This window comes from Arabidopsis lyrata, assembly GCF_000004255.2.
Source record: "Arabidopsis lyrata subsp. lyrata unplaced genomic scaffold ARALYscaffold_5, whole genome shotgun sequence".
NCBI classification, from domain to species: domain Eukaryota; kingdom Viridiplantae; phylum Streptophyta; class Magnoliopsida; order Brassicales; family Brassicaceae; genus Arabidopsis; species Arabidopsis lyrata.
Window position 1 is genome coordinate 4,610,796 of NW_003302551.1, and position 18,531 is coordinate 4,629,326.

The following is an 18,531-nucleotide window of genomic DNA, read 5'->3' on the forward strand; positions in this document are numbered from 1 at the left end:
CTAATTTTTTATCATTGATTATTTCTCGACAATGACTGAAAATTTACAATTCAACTTTTTGGTACCTAACACGTTCTTATGTTTTGTGGTCCACATATGATTATATGACCTTTTTTCTTTTCATTTTTGTGCATTATGGGAAGTTAGTAATATTGACAATAACCATCAAGGTTTTTCAAGTAAGAGACCTTTGAGACGTTAGACATACTAAGGAATTTAAAACACGTCAATCTCTCCTATATGGCTATATGCAAATGCATGGGGATAGAATTAAAGATATTGACTTAAATGACTCTTCAATTTTTTGTTTTCGTTTTGTTTTTTTTTCATAAGAAAAATCTTGAAGAAAATGAATAGTTATTTATACATATGTTATTCAAATTATGTCAATTTATTATTTAATCATGAGCCTATCATGATGTGTGTGGTTGGAGTACTATATCAGGAACTCTTGAAGCAAAAGAATAGTTAGTTATACATATGTTTTTCAAATTATGTCAATTTAGTATTTAATCATGAACCTATCATGATGTGCGTGGCTTGAGTACTATATCAGGACAGAGTATGAAAGAAGGAATTGTTTGTTTAGAATAAAGTTAGACAAGTTTCAAACCACATAGGTAACATAATTATATATTATTGTATCAATATATCTTATATATTTTTGTATGTATTTATATTTGTGAAAAGGATTAGAATCTTAGATATATCGATAAATAGATTTATATATGAAAAAGTATAATTGATATTTTGTGTCACAAATGAATCTAACCACAAAATTCTAAACTACATAAAATAGATCTAACTTTATTATAACATAAACTAGTCCAGAAGCCATCTCCTTTTCCCCAAGCTAATATGTTACAATGGTTAAAATGCCCACCCCTAAATCATGAGGGAAGTACAAATGATGTAGCTGATCAATTGTTTGGATCCAAATAGTTCTTTCTACTATAGAGAATTCAAATTGCTTAAATTCAAGTATTGGGATGTCATTATGATTTTTTCATGTTATACATATTTATCCTCATGGTTTTTGAAACAAAATAATGGAATCTAAATTTTCGTGAGAATTATTGTTTCAAGTTTTATTAAAGAATTGCGGAAATTACGGATTTATTTTGTGTCCTAAATTGTGTTATCATTCATAATCTGAACCAATGAATCACATTGTCTTATAGATGATCATGGAACCAATAACTTTCCTATTTCTTTACGTCACTTGTTTTCATCAAATATATCAGGATTTGAAAGAATACAACTATATGGAAACGTGCTTCATGTTTTAGGCAAAGAGACGTATTGATACACATCTAACCTTCAAGTTCAACAGAGAGTTCTCTGAAGACTGACCAGTGAGAAATAAACTCCCGTTGGACCCTTTGCCAATAAAGACGAGTGGTTTCCACATTCGACAACTTCTCCTTTGTCTAAAACAGCGATTGTGTCACAGTTCTGGATCGTGCTAAGCCTATGAGCGATCACAACGCTTGTCCTCCCAACCATCAAACGCTCAAGCGCGTCTTGCACCACGCGTTCCGATTGGCTGTCCAAAGCGCTTGTAGCTTCATCAAGGAGCAACACTGATGGGTTCTTTAGAACCGCTCGAGCAATCGCGATTCTCTGTTTTTGACCACCAGACAATTGCACTCCCCTGTCCCCGCAGTACGTGTCATAGCCGTCAGATAGTGATGTGATAAAATCATGAGCGTTGGCTGCCTTTGCTGCTTCGATAACCTCCGACTCATCGATCTTGTTAGATGCTCCTCCGTACATGATATTCTCTCGTATTGTCCCAGCAAATAATGTTGGCTCTTGGCTAACCAAAGCTATGTGTTGACGAAGTGACCTCAAATGATACGACCTTATATCACGACCATCGATTTTAACAATACCTCTTAACGGGTCGTAGAACCGCTCGATCAAGCTAATTATTGTGGATTTACCTGACCCGCTTGGACCGACGATCGCTGTCGACTTACCATCTTGGATTTCAATGGAGAAGTTCCGAAATATAATCACATCAGGCCGTGTTGGGTAAGCAAAGTCCACATTGAGAAATCTTATTTGTCCCTTTACTTTTTTTGGGACGTATCCGTCTGGGTTCTCCGGCTCAATGGTTGTGTTGCGATCTAATACTGCAAACACTGACGCAACCGCATCTGATCCCTTGACTAGATCTTTCGTCATGGTCCCAGCTTCGGCAATAACCCGACCCGTACTAGCAAAAATTAAAAATATCTCTAAGAATGCTTTTGCCTTCATCTTTCCATCAGCAATTAGTCTACCACCATACCCGAAATTCAAAGCCGAAACGCATGTTATAAGGCTTTGTGATGTCCCCAACATAATTCCTGCTAACCACGATTGGCGGGCGCTATCTTTCCGTGGACCTTCTTGGACCATTTTAAGTAAGTTAATGATCCGTTCTTGTGACGAGAAAGCTGTGATGGTTCGAATATTTGAGATAGCTTCTGCAGATAGTTTACTGCTTTCATCTTGGGCGTTGTTGGCATTTCTCGACATTCTCTTGAGCAGAACGCGTTGAGTGTAGAAGCACACGACAATCACTGGCTGCACCGAAATCATCACGATGGAGAATCGCCAAGAGATGACCAAACCAATTGCACAAGTGATGCTCACTGCCGATATAGACTGTACAAGCAATGACATCCGATCACCAACCAACGATCTCACCTATCATAACAAACCATTACAAGTCAATAAATAGATAAGAAAAGATTATTCAATATTGAAGTTCAAATTAGAAAGGCAGAAGAAATACCACATTAGCATCTTTTGCTAGTCTTGAGCAAATTGCACCACTCGAATTCTCATCTTTGTCGAACCAATTGATTTCAAACGTTAGTATCTTCCCAAGCATGTGTTCTCGGATACGTTTTGTTAGGTATTCGCCCATGTACGCAAAACTATAATGTTGACTGATGTTGGACAAGAAAGTGAACAAAGCTAGACCGATAAATAACAACACATAGATCCTGGTTTTCTCTTTGATCTGATCATGGTTAGTTAGGAAATACACTGATATCATTGACCCTGTAGAATATGCGTAAATTGGTTGTACGGCCCCAAATAGAGCTGCACCTAAGCAACCATATAATGCATGTTTCCATTCGGGTCTATTCATTGCCATCAATCTTTTAAAAGATGGCACCGGTGACTTCCTATCCTTAAGAATCAAATCAGAAAATTCTCTAACATTTCTTGAGCTCGTGCTATGAATAAACTCTTTTGGGCTATACTTCAAATCATTGCTTAAACTCAATACTCGGCCCTCTTCTACACTTACATTGATGTTACGATCTGATTCTTCATTCTCCATTTGTTGTAAACGGACTAGAGAGGTGTATTGACCATCTATCTTCTCCAAGAGTTCTTCGTGTGATCCAGTTTCTATAATGCGACCATTATGGACTACACAAATAACATCCGCATTACGAATAGTAGAGAGGCGGTGGGCAATCACAATAGTTGTACGGCCAACAGAGGCATTGTCTAAGGCTTCTTGGACCACCCTTTCGGATTCTGAGTCCAATGCGCTTGTTGCCTCATCTAAAAGGAGAATTATTGGTGATTTAATTATTGCTCGTGCAATTGCAATCCTCTGCTTTTGGCCTCCTGATAATTGTACTCCTCTTTCCCCAACCTTTATTTTTTTAACACAAAGAGCAAATATATGTCCTCATCATAAAACTAAAAAAAAAAACGACAGAAGTTCAAAAAAAATAGGAATATAACCTGAGTTTGGTAACTATTGGGGAATTGAGATATGAAATTATGTGCATTTGAAGCCTTGGCAGCTTCCACTACCTCATCCATGGATGCGTCCTCTTTACCAAATAATATGTTCTCCTTTATCGATGTGGCGAAAAGCACTGGCTCTTGGTTAACTAGACCCATTTGCGATCTCAACCAATTCACTTGCAACTTATTAATAGGCAAACCATCAATGAGAATCTCTCCAGCGATCGGGTCATAGAACCTTAGTAAAAGTGATATGACGGTTGATTTTCCTGATCCGCTTCCGCCTACCAGAGCGACAGTTTTCCCAGATGGAATTCTGAGACATAAGTCATCAAAGATTGGGGTTTCAGGTCTAGACGGGTAGGTGAACTTCACGTGGTTGAATTCTACTTCTCCTCTAGTTGTCTCCAGAATCTGACCTTCCAAGTTGTCTGAGTCTATATTAGGGACTCTATTTATCACTTTGTTAATTCGTTCCCCTACTACAAATGCCTCTGAGAAATATTTGATATTCGACAAACTTTGACCAAGTGATCTGAAAAAATGTAAGACACCAACAATGAAGACTACAAGATGGTTTGTTTTATGTCCGGAAAACACAAGAGCCTGTAAAGATAGTTACTTACGTGCCGCCGAAGGTGACGCAAACAATGACAGTGGATACAGTACCGCCTTTGGAGCCATGGTTCATAACCATCCGACTTCCATACCAAGTCAGGAACGCCCAACTAGCATAAGTGATACCATTGCTCCCAATGGCGATTCCCTTAGCTAGCCCTTGTCTCAACCCAAGCTTCACCGACCCTTGAAGCGCAGTTGAGAACTTCTCGATCATCTTTTTCTCACTACCAAATGCGTAGACGGTTCGAACTGACGAGATGACCTGTTCAGCTATAGAGCCAGCCTCATTGTACTCCTCGCGTATCTTCATCGAGATGCCGATGAGGGCACGTCCGTACATTAGTCCAGGGATCAAGAGGAGGAGGATGAACGGGAAGCCTACGATTATGAGTCTCCACAGCAATATGAAACCCACTATGTAACTTGCGACAAATGCAGATGTATTCATCAAAAAGTTTGGTAACTGCTTGAAATCAAAATCATAAAAAAAAATTGATTAAAAACAAGAAACAAGATCAATATGATAGATAAAAGATGAGACCTTTTCACTGAGGAAGTCTTGAATAACTAGGCTGTCACTAGAGACACTGGTGATAACATCAGAAGTGCTTGTGACATGAACATCAAAGTAACCCACATCTTGTCTTAACACTGCTCTTAAGTACTTCTCTCTCATTTTTGCCGCTTGTCTCTCTCCTGTTCTTGTCCAGCAATATCCTTCTGGTTTGTTAATAAATATGCAAACCATCAACAAAATTAAATAGTGTTTAGTTACATTGAAATGCATCAAATTAGGAGTTTTTTTTTAAAGGGACTGAAAAATGGTCTATGAAGACTTACCAATGAAACATATCACCCAAGCTACACAAGCCACATAAAGCAAAGCTACAGCATTCTGTGAATTACCCAATGCGAAAAAAAAAAAAAAAAAATGGAAGATACATTAGTGTTCTTTTCCTTAAACACGGTCGTGGCATTTTACGTCATGGTTCACATGGTTCCGTCTCGAAAGCGTTGTCAATTAGTGATATATATTAATATATACAATGTTTTAAAGTATGACGCCATGTTTGGTATAGTTTTTTCATATTTACTTCTTTTTTTTTTTGTTTTTCTTTTGTTAATATGTCATGTCTAGTTAAAGACCAAAACAGAAAACAAAGAGGAAATTGAAGAAAGAGAGAGATAGAGAAAAGACCTTGGAAACGGTTTGCATGAAGGTTTCATCATCGAAAGAGGAGCCATCGAGGTTGTTCAGTAGTATGCTACAAATGAAAAATATAACAGGAGGGATGAAGCCATCACAAACGGCTCCGATTAAGCCTAACGCCATCAATATCCAATCTACACCGTCCGCATGCATGAATATCGATCTTATGCTTCCCCAACTCTTCATCTTCTTCCTCCAAGTCTCCTTATCCTTTCTGTTTCAAAGAAAAGAACAAAACTACAGTTCTCAATCTTGTCTCCTTTTCTTCAAGAGCAAAAGGTCCTCTCCTCTTGTGGTAAAGAGTTAACAAATTAGAATAGAGTATTTGATTTTATTGTGTTATATTATTTGTTCACGTCTTCCTGACTTTTATATGAAACAAAGGGAGACCGTTGGTCTTTTAATATGTATGAAACATTAATTACTACTCCCTCTGTTTCATAATATAAGTCGTTTTAGGTAAAAGCACGCCGATTAAAAAAATCTATTTTTTAAAAGTTCAATCAATCATAAAAGAGATGGCATAATATAAATAATTATAAAATATTAAAATAATGTATAATTTGCATTGAAACTCGAAAACGACTTGAAACAAAAAACTTTATCTAAAACGCCTTATATTATGAAACGGAGGGAGTATATTATTATGAGATGTGTGATTTATACCATCAAATACTCTATTCTAATTTGTTTATTCACTTTACTTTTAGAGTATTTGCACATTATGACAATGAAAAACGTAATATTTAAGAAAATAACAAATTCATTTATTGATATTTCTCGGTAACATGTTATAATTTTACATGACTTGAGAGGGACAATGACTCAGGCAAACTAGATTTTTACATAAAACGTGAACCAGAAATCCTCTTCGAGGTAAATAAATCTTCAATCCGGTCCGGTGTAAGCAAAACACGGCGAGTTGAGAGGGACGATGACTAAGATAAACCCTCAAAAGAAGTAATCCGGAGACACCATCTCAGATTTAAACCAGATCGACCGTTAACCACCGAAAACCCATCAATCTTAAGCGTTATCTGCAGTAATCGCATCATCCACCAGGCGGTTGAGCAGCGAGAGACTCCACTGCAACTTCTCCAGTGTCCTCAACCCGAAGAAATCGGTTATAAAATCTCCCGTCGGCCGAGAAAGGGCCACCACTACAATGCCTGAAGATACTCCACACCACGTCAACCTCGGAAAAGATAAAATATTTACTAGATTCATTTAATAAAAATGTGTTACATTTATACTCAATCTTTTAGTAGTTCATTTTAAAAATAAATATTTTTTCACTCAATTTTTACTAGTACCTTTTTTTTTAGTTTCTAATACCAACTCTAATATATATTCTTTTCTTTCATTTACCTAGCTTATACTGCCCAACTTGTTTTATCTGTAACTTTAGAGATATTTATCTTTTGCTTCTTAACATTTAAACCAAAAAAAAAACAAAAAAACAAATATATTTGGTTTTGCGCTCCGTAGCCCTATCTATTATTTCAGAACATGGATCCGGTTAAACGTAGACGGTTCCTCAAACCAGGTTTAGTGTAGTTAACAAAAGAAAAAGGAAATTCTGTTTTAGTAATAGTATGAGTTAAGCTAGTAAATTAAATTTTAAATCTAATATCTATATGAACTTCAAATACTTTCATGTTTCCCGGTTTCTTTCCTTTATAGACAATTTCTTGAAATATGTTTCATAGAATCACTAAAATGATTGTTTTTAAAAAACAGAATCAGTAAATGATATCTGCTAAAACATCTCTCATGAAAAATGTAGCTATAACTTTTTTTTTTGACGGCGAAACATGTAGCTATAACTAAGTTCTGAGAAACCTCAATTGAGGGCCAGAGAATTTTATCTATACTATCTTTTGCGTGGAAAAACTCTATATTTCATTTAAAGAAAACGTTTTAGAGTAGTAAAAGACTAACTATAAAGTCACTTTATACAACTAATAAAAATACTAATTTAAGCATTTTAAACATATAATCTCAACCAGACATGTCATCAATTTATCATTGACTTTAGCTGTCTTTGCATAACATCTTTATTCACTATATATGTTCATAACAATAAATACGGGTCTGTACGGCCGCATATACGTTGTACGGTGGGAAGCCGTACTGTATTATAGCTATACAGTTGTTTAATACGGTAAAATCTATACGGTCCGTATATACAGCGATTATACGGCGTATATATGGTTAGTTCCGCATATACGGCGCTTTTTAAAAAAAATGCTCAAAAACACAAACTATATCGTTTCATTAATGTTTGGAAAAATGATTTAACAAAATTATTAGTTTGGCTCTAAAAAATTAATCATAATAATTAACTATAAATAACTTTTTTTTTCCTGCAACTATAAATAACTTTATTGTCATTATTTTCTATTATTTTTATGCTTATTAGTTATTTAAAATTTTAAAAATATTTTGTAAATTTGAAAATTTTAAATTTTTTTGTATTCATGTATAGTATTCATCATGTTACTATATTTATATTTTTTTATTATATATATATATATATTTATTTATTTAACAAAAAAATATCCACCGTATAGTCCCCGCATAAACAGACGTCTATACGCTATGCTCCACTGTACGCCTACCGTATAGCGTATTCTAGAACACTGGTTCATAATAGATGATATTTTGAGGTTTTGCACATTATTTAAAAAATCAAATAAAATCTCTATCTTATTCCTCCAAGATACATTTATTACATGTGTCATAATGAGTAAATGGATAAATAGGGATAAACAAGTAAACATATTATAACACCTAAAATTAGTGAAACCTCATTTAAATTGAAACAAAAAACTATAGGTTCGTGGAAGAGAAATAATTATTTTAAATAAAATTTTCATTAATTTTTTCTCGCATATAATCCTTACTAGTAATTGACTATTTGTTATTTAGTTAACATAAGTTCAAATAGATTATAGAGTTTCATATAATAAAGTATGTGATTAATTGTCCTTATGGAAATAGTATATTTATTTAATTATATCCCTTAAAAATCTTTAAATCTTTATGTTCAATTACTATATACTGTATTCAGTCATTTATAAAGATTCTTAGACACGCACATGCATGGAATTTTATTTGGTCATTCTTTTTTGGTTTTGGTCTTTTTTTTTCTTTCTTTATTTTTTTTGTCTTGTTGCGTTATTAAATACATACTTCTAGCAATTCCCTATGTTACTTAAGATATTTTTCGGTTATGTTCGAGTATTTTTACTATTTTTATATATTTTCAAGTATTTTTGATTATTTAGTATATAAATAACTAATTATTTTGAAATGTATTTCGGGTATTTTCGGTTATTCGAAATATATCGGTTCGATATCGATTTTGGTTCGGTTTATTTATCGATGCCTAATTTAACTCATCAACCACTCATAAACGGACATGTGGCCGTCTCTTAGCTTCAGTTTTGGCTCTTAGCTAAGAGATGTCTCTTAACTATAAGTTTGATTTTTGAATTAAATTAAATCAATTAATGCCTAAGATCTACATAAGAATTTGCTAAGAGCTTACCTATAAAGATGCTCTTACACTACAAGAAATCTACAATGTAAAGTCATTTAATTAACAACAGTTTAGAAAATGACGTAAAATTTGTTTAAAAAGAAGGGATTTAGATTCGGTTATTAAACCGACGTCATAAACCAACGCAAAAGTACTTTTGGACCATTTTTATTACGGATTCAATTTGGGTTCTTCTAATTTGTTTATTGGATTTAAGGCCCAACCACTAAACACATCAACCACTTCTTCTTTCTTCGAAGAATAATTTCATCCTCTTCTTCTCCAAAGCTTCTTCTCAAATCCAGAAAACATGAGTTTCTTCTTCTTCGGAGAATTCAATTTCATCGAAGAAATCATGGGGTTTTTCGTTTTCCTGAACTTCTAAGTAGATTTCAAGCGTTCATCGATCTCATCGTTCATCGATCTCATCGTTCATCAGTCTCGATTGGATACCTTCATCAATCTCATCGTTCATCAGTCTCGATTTGATTTTTTTCTAATCGTTCGTAAGGTTTGAATTTCTTAAATTTTGTTTACATAAGTAGCTTTATGTAACTCTTGGTATAGAAACAAAATCGGCTCTTATGGATCTAATCATGTTTTAGTTTAAGATCTTGTGCTTTAGATCCCAGATTAGGTCTTTCTCAGGCTTATCTCTGTAGACATTGATTGGAATTTTGAGTTTTGGAGATCAATTTCAATACATGAATCTGAATAGCTTGAGTGAAATTTGTAGGTGCTCAATTTCTTGTTGTTTTGGTTGTAGAATTAACTTTTTTTTCAATTCTGTGTTACTTTTGTGTAATTTTAAATATGAGAAGGTGTAATTTGATGCAGGTATTCTACATACCATTGTCTTTCATCGTGCGCTTGGTCTTATCTGCCCTAAAGATATTGATTTGGAGCTTTTTGAGATCACTTACGTAAGATTTCAGTTTCTTTCTCTCCTCTCTATGGTTTTTGTTATGATACAGAAGGGAGCTTACTAGTTTAACCAGATGGGTGAGTATGCTTTGATTTTGATATATTGGTAGGTTTTCCTTTTTTCCCATATGTCACAGGTACAATGCAGTGAAATAGAAGTGGAAAATAAAATTGATGAAAAGATTGAGCAATTCATAAACTGGATTGAGAAACACCCAAACAAGAAGAGTCAGGTATATACGAACAGCAAATACTTGATTTCCATTACATTGACATTGTATTGATAGACTTCCTTTGAAAGTGAACGACATTGTATTTTAGCGTTGGTTTGAGTTTGTATGATTTTAAAGTTGGGTTTTGACACTTGAGTGTTCTGGTTTTTAAAAAGTTTCTACTTTAGTTGTCTGTTTTTTGAGTCCAAAGTTAATACTAACGTCTTGTGTTTCTAATTTTATAGGTCTAAATTCTACAGATGGAAAATCTCTTTGCTCCACCTCCTCTTGGTCCAGAATTAGCAAGTGGGAAGTGGAAAGTTCATGTTAGAGGTTTGTATATGATATATTTGTAAGACACTACTTGTATATATGGGATGTTCTTATAATTAACATGATTTTGGTTTTTAGATTTACATGGGAATATTACAGAAGAAAATGTCTCAGGAAAGCAAGTGTGGAGAATATCAAGTAAGTGAATGTATTCTTATAAGATTAACAACGTTAAGAGTACTACAATTTTAAAATGCATTACTTCTATAGGAGAATGAGAATAGTGGAAACATAAAGCTTGCTAGTGCTCTTGAAGTTCTTCTTGAAGCTTGCAGAGACATTCAATTCCATGTAAGTAAATGAATGTTCTACTATAAGATTAGCAGTTCTAAGAATGAGAATTGTAGTGGTGGAGTATATAGATTAACAGTTCTAAGAATGAGAATGAGAACTGGAAAAGAGAAACCTCCTCAGGTTTACAAGTTCATTAATTTTATAGGAGAATGAGAATGAGAATGGAGGAAACATAAACCATGCTACTGCTATTAACAACGTTCTGCATCAAGTATATCAAGTGACAAGGTAACTATCTAATTTAACTCTGTTTTGGAAATCTATGACTCTGTTCTAGAACTTGTATTGATAATTTTATGATGATATTTTCAAAATGTATAATTCTGGAACTTGTATCTAATTTCAGGCAAGATGAAGTGTGTATTACAGAAGCAACAATTTAAGAACTATGGAGAGCTAAAGACGAAGATAAATTTGTGATGAAGACAAATTTATATACACATCACTTATATTCTATGATATTGTTTCTCTGACATTTAAATTCTATGTAAAAACATTTTTTTTTATTAATTGAGATTTTATACAGATTATCATTTGAAATTGTACATAATTGACTAGAGTAATATATAGATAGCATAAAATATATTAATTATATACACGTCGGTAGTATAACTGACTCAAAAAGGAAAAGAGTTTTTAACTTTTAAGTCACATGAAACTGTTGTTAGAATCAGTAAAACCGACGCAAAGATTTAGTCGTTAAAGTAAGTGTCGGTTTAGTAACTGATGTGAAGATACTTAGCGTCGAAGGTTATTACGTCGATTATGAAATCGTTGTTATTTGTTTTAAGTCAGTTTGTAACTGACGTAAAAGTCATAATAAACTGACGTCAAGTGCCGTCTGCCTTGTAGTGTTATGTTCGTGGACTTGCACATACTACAATGGTTTATTTTACTTATAATTATCACAAATTGTTCAACAAATACTTTCCATAGATACAGGAACCACACAACAGCACTTCTGCAAGTTCTTTTCTTCCTTCAAAATATAAATACATAAATCACTAAAGTAATTTGATTAATAGTTTGCGAAATAAGAGAACATAAATGATACATTTTTTTCTCCATAGTCTAGCAAATAGAATTACAAACAACATCTATATAAATAATTATATATAAACTAAGATCATCTCTCTGATTTACACGATTTTTTATGTAAAAAAAAATATATTCTGTTTTTGATTAGACTTCTCTATTATTAAGCTCATCACGAAACAAATTGAGTTGTTCTCCATAACCCGACCAGTTAAAGTCTATTATTCATTTCTTACATAGAAGAAGGTTATATTTTTCAATTTTTTGTTCTTATGTAAAAGTTTTGAATATAGTCTGGTGTTCTTATGACATTACATCATGCGATCTTTTGAGCTATTAGCTCAAACTCATAAAATAAACGAAGCCAAAGAACGAACAAAACCGAACGAATTTTAAGAGAAACAAAGATTAGAGAAACTCTTAAACCGAACAAGTGACTTCCCGACCTAAAAAGCTAATGTCAGAGTCTTTTGATCTCATCTTCTCGTCGGTTTCTCTATCTCTACCTCTTTGCGCATCAAGCACCAAATGTTGTCTAAACGTCGTGATGAACGCTTCTACTCTCTCGTTTAGCTCCTCGTTCGATAACCTCCCTGGCTCGAATTCATCTTCTTCTCCTTTAAAGTCTACTTCTTTCTTGTGAAACAAGCAATCTTTCACAGTTTCCTTGAATTCAGGACAAACCCTTCTCGTCTCCTCCACTAAAACACACTTCTTGATCACTTCCATTGGCTCAACGACTACGAAATCTTGATCAGAACAAGCCGGTTCCACCACCATCCTTGTCTTCTTATTCTTCTTCTCTCGCATCATCCTCAATCTACCTCCTCGACGAGTCTTGAAATCATGAGTCCCTCCGGGGTTAGGACGAGTCGAGGTAAAATAAACGGCTAAGAGAACGACATTGAGTAGAAGAAAGACCAAAGAACGCCATTGCTCGATCAAATACGATACAGAAGAAAAGTGTTTAAGACAAGCCATTGAAAGAACAACAACTGCAGTCAACAATGAAGTACACATGTTCTCTTCCTCCTTCTTCTCCACTCTAATGTCTCTCTTCATTTGCATTGTTCTCTCTATTTTGCTCTGATTCTTTTCTTCTTCGTCCCGTCGATTCTTATACAAAATTTCAAGATTCATAAACGAGAATTTGGTGGGTCCGATTGTGGAAGACCAAATGGCGAACAGAAAGAACAAACTGAAAATGAAAAGACATGAGAAGGAGAAGAACAAGAAGGTGGAGGAGACAAAGAACAAGCATGCCCTTCAAATCTGCTCTTATTCTAGACATATTATTATTACTTTCTTCTCAGGCTTTTCTGATTTCCTCTGTTTCTTATGTTTGTCTGCTTTTCTTGTTTCCCTTTTTTCTCTTTGGGACCATTTTCCTTAAACCAATCATTTTCAACTTCCACTATATGCAAATTTATTTCGTATTTAAAAAAAAAATTATTTCGTTTCAAAAAAAAAAATATATATTTTTCAATCTTATTTTCCGGAAAAAAAAATATTGTTCACCTCAGTTTCTGGGATACATTTTATAGTCTTCTTCTTATAATTATGATAATTATTAAAATTAATCACTAAGATAATTAATTTCCACATTGTTAATACATGCAATAGCTCGAAATTAGACTTGTCAATCGAGTAGATTGTCCGCGGATTAGTCCATTCCGCACCGCTAGAATAGTCACAAAAGTTTAGAACATCGCTAACGCAGAAAAATCTATTAGCCTTTTATTTATTTAACAAAAACGTAAATAATAAACATATGTATTTTGTTATATTTATGTTTTTATCATTAGTTTTAGTTGAAGTTTAAATATATGTACTTAATAATATGAATATGTATATTTTGTAAATATTTAGTTTAAACAGAAAATATATTTTAAAATAAACTCTTGTATGGCTTGTGGATAGCTTGCAATTTTTGCCAAATGTTACAAAAAATGAGAGAAGTGTTAGCTACTCAAAGTTAAGTTTAATGGGAACTCCATGCTAAGCTGAGAGGAGGGAACATTTTTTCAGAATTGGAAAAATGTAACTATAACCTTTTTTTAGTTGAAAAATCGAATAACAATCTTACTATAAAATATAATAATTGAAACACATTACACGCCTGCTCCTCTCTGGCATGTTATTTTTCTCATGGAGTCATGGTAGTGTGTGGCCCCATGTTTGTTCTTCTTTCCAAAACACATGCGTTTTCTGTTGTGCAAATGTTCTAATACCAAAAAATATTATATACTTATATGTATATTGATATATAATTGCATTGAACAATTTTTATTCAAAATTATTTAACATAAATTTACTGCCGACTTTTAAAATTAATATAGATTCATTCATTAAAAAAATTTAAATTTTATAATTTAATAATAGTATATACTTCTCAAGAATATAGATTCTTAGAAATATAGGGACAACTTCTCATGAATATGATTCTTTTGTACACTACCAAATGATGATACATCACTAATGTGAACTGCTTATCTTAGACGGAGTCTAACATCTCTACACACAGAAGTATAAGGATTTTTATGGGCAATGAAGTGTATGATTGGTGAACGCAAGTGTTGGGTTATTTCCCAATTTAGTTCATATTTCTCTCTTTTACTCTCTCAATTCTGTTCGAATTCATTCAAATCAAGCAGAAATACATCGCCGTGTTTACTATTCACACTGTTTTACTAGAGAATTAGATGGTACATTTATTTGCCGAAAGAGACAATTTTCACGATACAAATAAGGATTTACCACAATTTTTGGACCTTTACATATAGATCTACAAAGCGTAGATGCAGATCTAAAGAGCGTAGATTGACGATATGTTAAACATGTCCTAATTAGTTGAGGAGTTAATAGTTATCTATAAATTTAGTTACATATCCATGCACTTTCATAGAGTTATATATCGATCTATATAAAACTAAATTTATTAATAGATATTTACGCAATTAAGTTAGTGGTTTAAAATTTGTAATTTCTGCACATACGTTTTTGTTATAGATTCAAACTAAAGCCAGTCGCATTTAATAATCGTCACTTATTTCTGTCTGTTGCCGCGTAAAGGTCAATTCAACTGTTGAGCATGTATTAAATGTCAGATTTTTTCCTTTCTCCCCCACGCGCATTGACAAAATATGCATTGGGTTTTTGTAGTAACCGGCAAAACTAAACCCCTTTTCAATCGTTTTTTTTGGACATCGTCAGAGACAAACCTCCCTATTGTCTATTTCCTAATTTTATACCCCATTTTTACCTCTGCACAAATTCACTCTATTCTTTATTGCTGATTTTTTTTTTTAGTATTTTTTCACTAGTCGTTTTCAAGTCATTGTTTTCGAGCATTACAAATTCAAAAGATGAAAGAATTATACATTTTGAATAGAAAATTTATCAAAAATAACAAACCATTCTCTCCAAACCATTATATTTGGTGTAAAAGTGATTGTCAATAATTTTGGTTAAGTTGATTAAGAGCTTGGTACAATTCTTTCGTAGAAGACATCCGTTTTTGGATGCAAAAACTACATGAAGTGGCTAGGATCTCGTCAAAAGACGACTGCTTTAAAAATGGTTGTGTATGTTTTATCACTTGCATGGGTTGCAATTGCATCAGATTATAGTATTCATAATTTTTTTATAACGAGGTTCATTATGGTTTTGGTTATGGTTCAAATTCGATTTTGGTTTTGGTGTGTCTAGAAAAAATATGACTATTTTTATCAAATTAATGGATCTGTTCGAGGTTAATGGGCTTTTGAACACTTTCAAAACTCACATATTGGTTATGAACATGTCACTAGAGGTGGAATCTCAAAAGCAAGAAACAAGATTGGTTTTTATCACAATAAGGTGTCAAGATGGATAATGAAACTTTAGTTCCCTTGCACCATCCGTTTTGGTTTAACGATCCCTTTTTCGTTTCCTTTGGAATGTATACTTCACAAGGCGATTTCCGTCAGTTCTCGGAGACTCACTGATTTGATCTGATACCACTGCAGTAGCTTTCAAATCAGAACATGGATTGACCAACTGATCAGAGCTCATTTTGGTAGCTGGAACCACACTATCTTCTTCACCTTCACATTTTACCAACACGTCTTCTTTTCTTGATTTCAAGTCTTTATCTGTTGATCGATTTGCTGCATTCACACTGATGACAGTAGCATGTTTAGATCCTGACGTTGGATCCACAATTGAAGTTAACACAGGATCCAAACGAGGATGCGGCTTTATCTTAGTCTCATTTTTAGGTGTATCTGCCTTATTTTCACCATCCTCGACATCAATAGAGACTAAATTAGATTCTTGACAGGCCTCCACCACATGATCAGTATGATTTAAACCATCCAAATGTTCCACATTTTTGCTTCTTTTCCCTTTACGGATGATACCTATACCATCAACATTATGCTGCAAATGTTCTTCCAAACCTTTACAGGTATTAAGGGAAACAACCTCCTCATTCTCTACCGACAGATGTGTCTCCATTGAGTCTTCGCCATCTGAATTTTCCAAGGATTTCTTGGAACATAGAATATCAGACTGAGATTGACAAGGTTTAATAAGCTGACTTTGAGACCTAACTAGTGAAGCTATTCGTTTACTCCACCTTGTCTTTCTCCTTCCTTGTAATTTGCAAGACTTCTTGATACCTAGTGAATTTGACGGCTTTAACGGTATCACCTCTGCATTCTTGGCTCTAAGAGCAAGAACAAGACATCTTGTGTTTCCTGAGCTCAAGTTTTCTTCACTTTCCTTTTCAGTTATGCGCCGTTCCTCTTCACTTGCAGAAACAGATGCTTTACTCTCCAAAGCATGAATCCTCTGTGTACACCCATTCCTCGACAGCTCAAGCTTCTTGTTTCCGATATTTGCATCCAATTCAGACTCACAAACCTTTGAAGTTTCAACACCCAACCCATCAAACAGCATTCTGTCATTTCCACATTCATCACTATACAATGAGCTCTGATTCAAAAGAGAGTCACTTGCAACAACCTCTGTAACAGAAATGGTTTCATCGCCACAACATTCATCATCATTTAATGAGCTCTGATACACGTTTCCAACAACAACCTCTGGAGCAGAAATGGTTTCTTGATCCTTCCTAGCTTTCTCCAATTTATCTCTAACCCATCTCAACTCTAACCTTAAATCAGTAATAATATCTTCAGCTTCTTGAAGCTGAGCTTCAAGCACATCAATCTGTCGTTGCTGGTTTGATGATGTAATCTCTGCTTCAATCGTCTGTTAAATCAATGAATAACAACAAAGCTAACAAATTTATCTAACACAAGAGAGACAAGAAAGTAAAAAAAGCTAACAACTTTATCTCAAGAAGATTACTTTACCTTAGCATCAATCATTTGTTTTAATCGGACAAGTAAACGAAGAGCTTCGTCTTTAGTTCCGTGAAGATCGTGATGAAACTGAGCTGATTTTCTCTCGGAAACGATAACCCTAGCCGCTGATTCTTTCGCTGTGTTTAGAATCATCTCTGCGTAAGCATTCTTTAAAGCTGTCGTTTTCTACAACAAACAAACAAAAAAAGTAAAAACGAAGCTCGTAATCAACAAGAAATGAGAAACCCAGATCGTTAAAGAAACCAAAAACACAAGATAGTCTTTTACATCTGACTCTTCTTCCATAGTCACAATTTCTCCCGCCGAAGAGAAAAGGAAAAAAGCTGTCGTCTTTTCACCGGTGGTGGAGTGGTCGGTTAAGAACTGACAGGCTTTTGGATAAATTACCATTTTACCCTTCGCATTTTTTGGATTTATCTGAAAACGAACATAAAAATAAAACAAAAACGACGTCGTTGTGTTATTATATCGAAGGCAATAAAGGCATGCAACGACATCGGATTAGGGGCATGTGAAATCTTTTTTCTCTCTTAATTGCTTAATGTCTTGTCTATGCTTATTGCATAGTGTGTGTAAAACAAAGTTTTAGCTTATCTTTGATACATAAGGATTGGTTTGATTCCGTAGTTTATTACTGCAAACGTCTTATCGAATCACATTACGAAATTAGGTGTGAAATGTTAGCATTTCTAAACAAGATAGATTCTTGCTCAATAAGAGCTTATTGAAAGAGATATATAAAACTGAAAATGCAGTAGCTTATTAAGAGCTTTATTATGCAAAGAAACTAAAAGAGGAAGATTACTTTGTTGTCACCAAAAACACAATGATTCAATCGATACTTTCATAAAGATGAGAAGGAGAGTTGTTTTGAGACAACTCTCAAAGTTAACACTATGATGTTCATTACAAGAGACCCGTGTTTAAAAAATCGCTAGGCGCTAGTCGGGCGGTGAGGGTGCGCCTAGCGCCTAGCAAGAAAATCGGGGATTACACGGGGATTAATCGGGGATTAGTTTTAGGGCTATTTAATGTTTTTAAAACATATTAATCCATTATAATTAAGAAATTTATATAATATTGTTTTTAAAATTGTATTAAACACATGAAAACAAGATTTTAATTTCAAATTTATGATTTTTATACAAATTACGAACATAAGTAGGACGTTTTGAATTTTAGATTAAAATAAAAAAAGTAAAAAAAAAAAAAAATTGGGCT

General features: G+C 33.8%; 4 protein-coding genes across 9 annotated transcripts; 1 reads left to right on the forward strand and 3 right to left on the reverse strand.

Moving 5' to 3' along the window:
- Nucleotides 1–897: 897 nt before the first annotated feature.
- Nucleotides 898–5,815, reverse strand: LOC9313172 (ABC transporter B family member 18). The gene is made up of 7 exons (XM_002877058.2): nucleotides 5,585–5,815; nucleotides 5,227–5,281; nucleotides 4,928–5,106; nucleotides 4,392–4,849; nucleotides 3,760–4,300; nucleotides 2,786–3,667; nucleotides 898–2,697 (listed from the first exon to the last, which is right to left on the reverse strand). The coding sequence occupies exons 1-7, from the start codon at nucleotides 5,780–5,782 to the stop codon at nucleotides 1,327–1,329; spliced, it is 3,684 nt and encodes a 1,227-aa protein (XP_002877104.2). The 5' UTR covers nucleotides 5,783–5,815; the 3' UTR covers nucleotides 898–1,326.
- A 3,568-nt stretch (nucleotides 5,816–9,383) lies between these two features.
- On the forward strand, nucleotides 9,384–11,448 carry LOC9313173. Of its 6 annotated transcripts, none has more exons than XM_021023952.1 (8): nucleotides 9,384–9,651; nucleotides 9,978–10,063; nucleotides 10,202–10,297; nucleotides 10,522–10,602; nucleotides 10,688–10,747; nucleotides 10,820–10,900; nucleotides 11,049–11,131; nucleotides 11,250–11,448. In XM_021023952.1, the coding sequence occupies exons 4-8, from the start codon at nucleotides 10,537–10,539 to the stop codon at nucleotides 11,284–11,286; spliced, it is 327 nt and encodes a 108-aa protein (XP_020879611.1). In that variant the 5' UTR covers nucleotides 9,384–9,651; nucleotides 9,978–10,063; nucleotides 10,202–10,297; nucleotides 10,522–10,536; the 3' UTR covers nucleotides 11,287–11,448. The 6 variants fall into 6 exon arrangements, with proteins under 6 accessions (XP_020879611.1, XP_020879615.1, XP_020879613.1 ...); XM_021023956.1 differs by having other exon boundaries at nucleotides 11,055–11,131; XM_021023954.1 differs by having other exon boundaries at nucleotides 10,213–10,297.
- A 740-nt stretch (nucleotides 11,449–12,188) lies between these two features.
- On the reverse strand, nucleotides 12,189–13,347 carry LOC9311520. The gene has a single exon (XM_021024085.1). It carries the CDS (start codon nucleotides 13,076–13,078, stop codon nucleotides 12,359–12,361), a length of 720 nt encoding a protein of 239 aa, XP_020879744.1. The 5' UTR covers nucleotides 13,079–13,347; the 3' UTR covers nucleotides 12,189–12,358.
- Nucleotides 13,348–15,641: 2,294 nt separating this feature from the next.
- Nucleotides 15,642–17,777, reverse strand: LOC9313174. The gene is made up of 3 exons (XM_002877060.2): nucleotides 17,578–17,777; nucleotides 17,299–17,475; nucleotides 15,642–17,194 (listed from the first exon to the last, which is right to left on the reverse strand). Exons 1-3 carry the CDS (start codon nucleotides 17,698–17,700, stop codon nucleotides 15,848–15,850), a joined length of 1,647 nt encoding a protein of 548 aa, XP_002877106.1. The 5' UTR covers nucleotides 17,701–17,777; the 3' UTR covers nucleotides 15,642–15,847.
- Nucleotides 17,778–18,531: the final 754 nt, after the last annotated feature.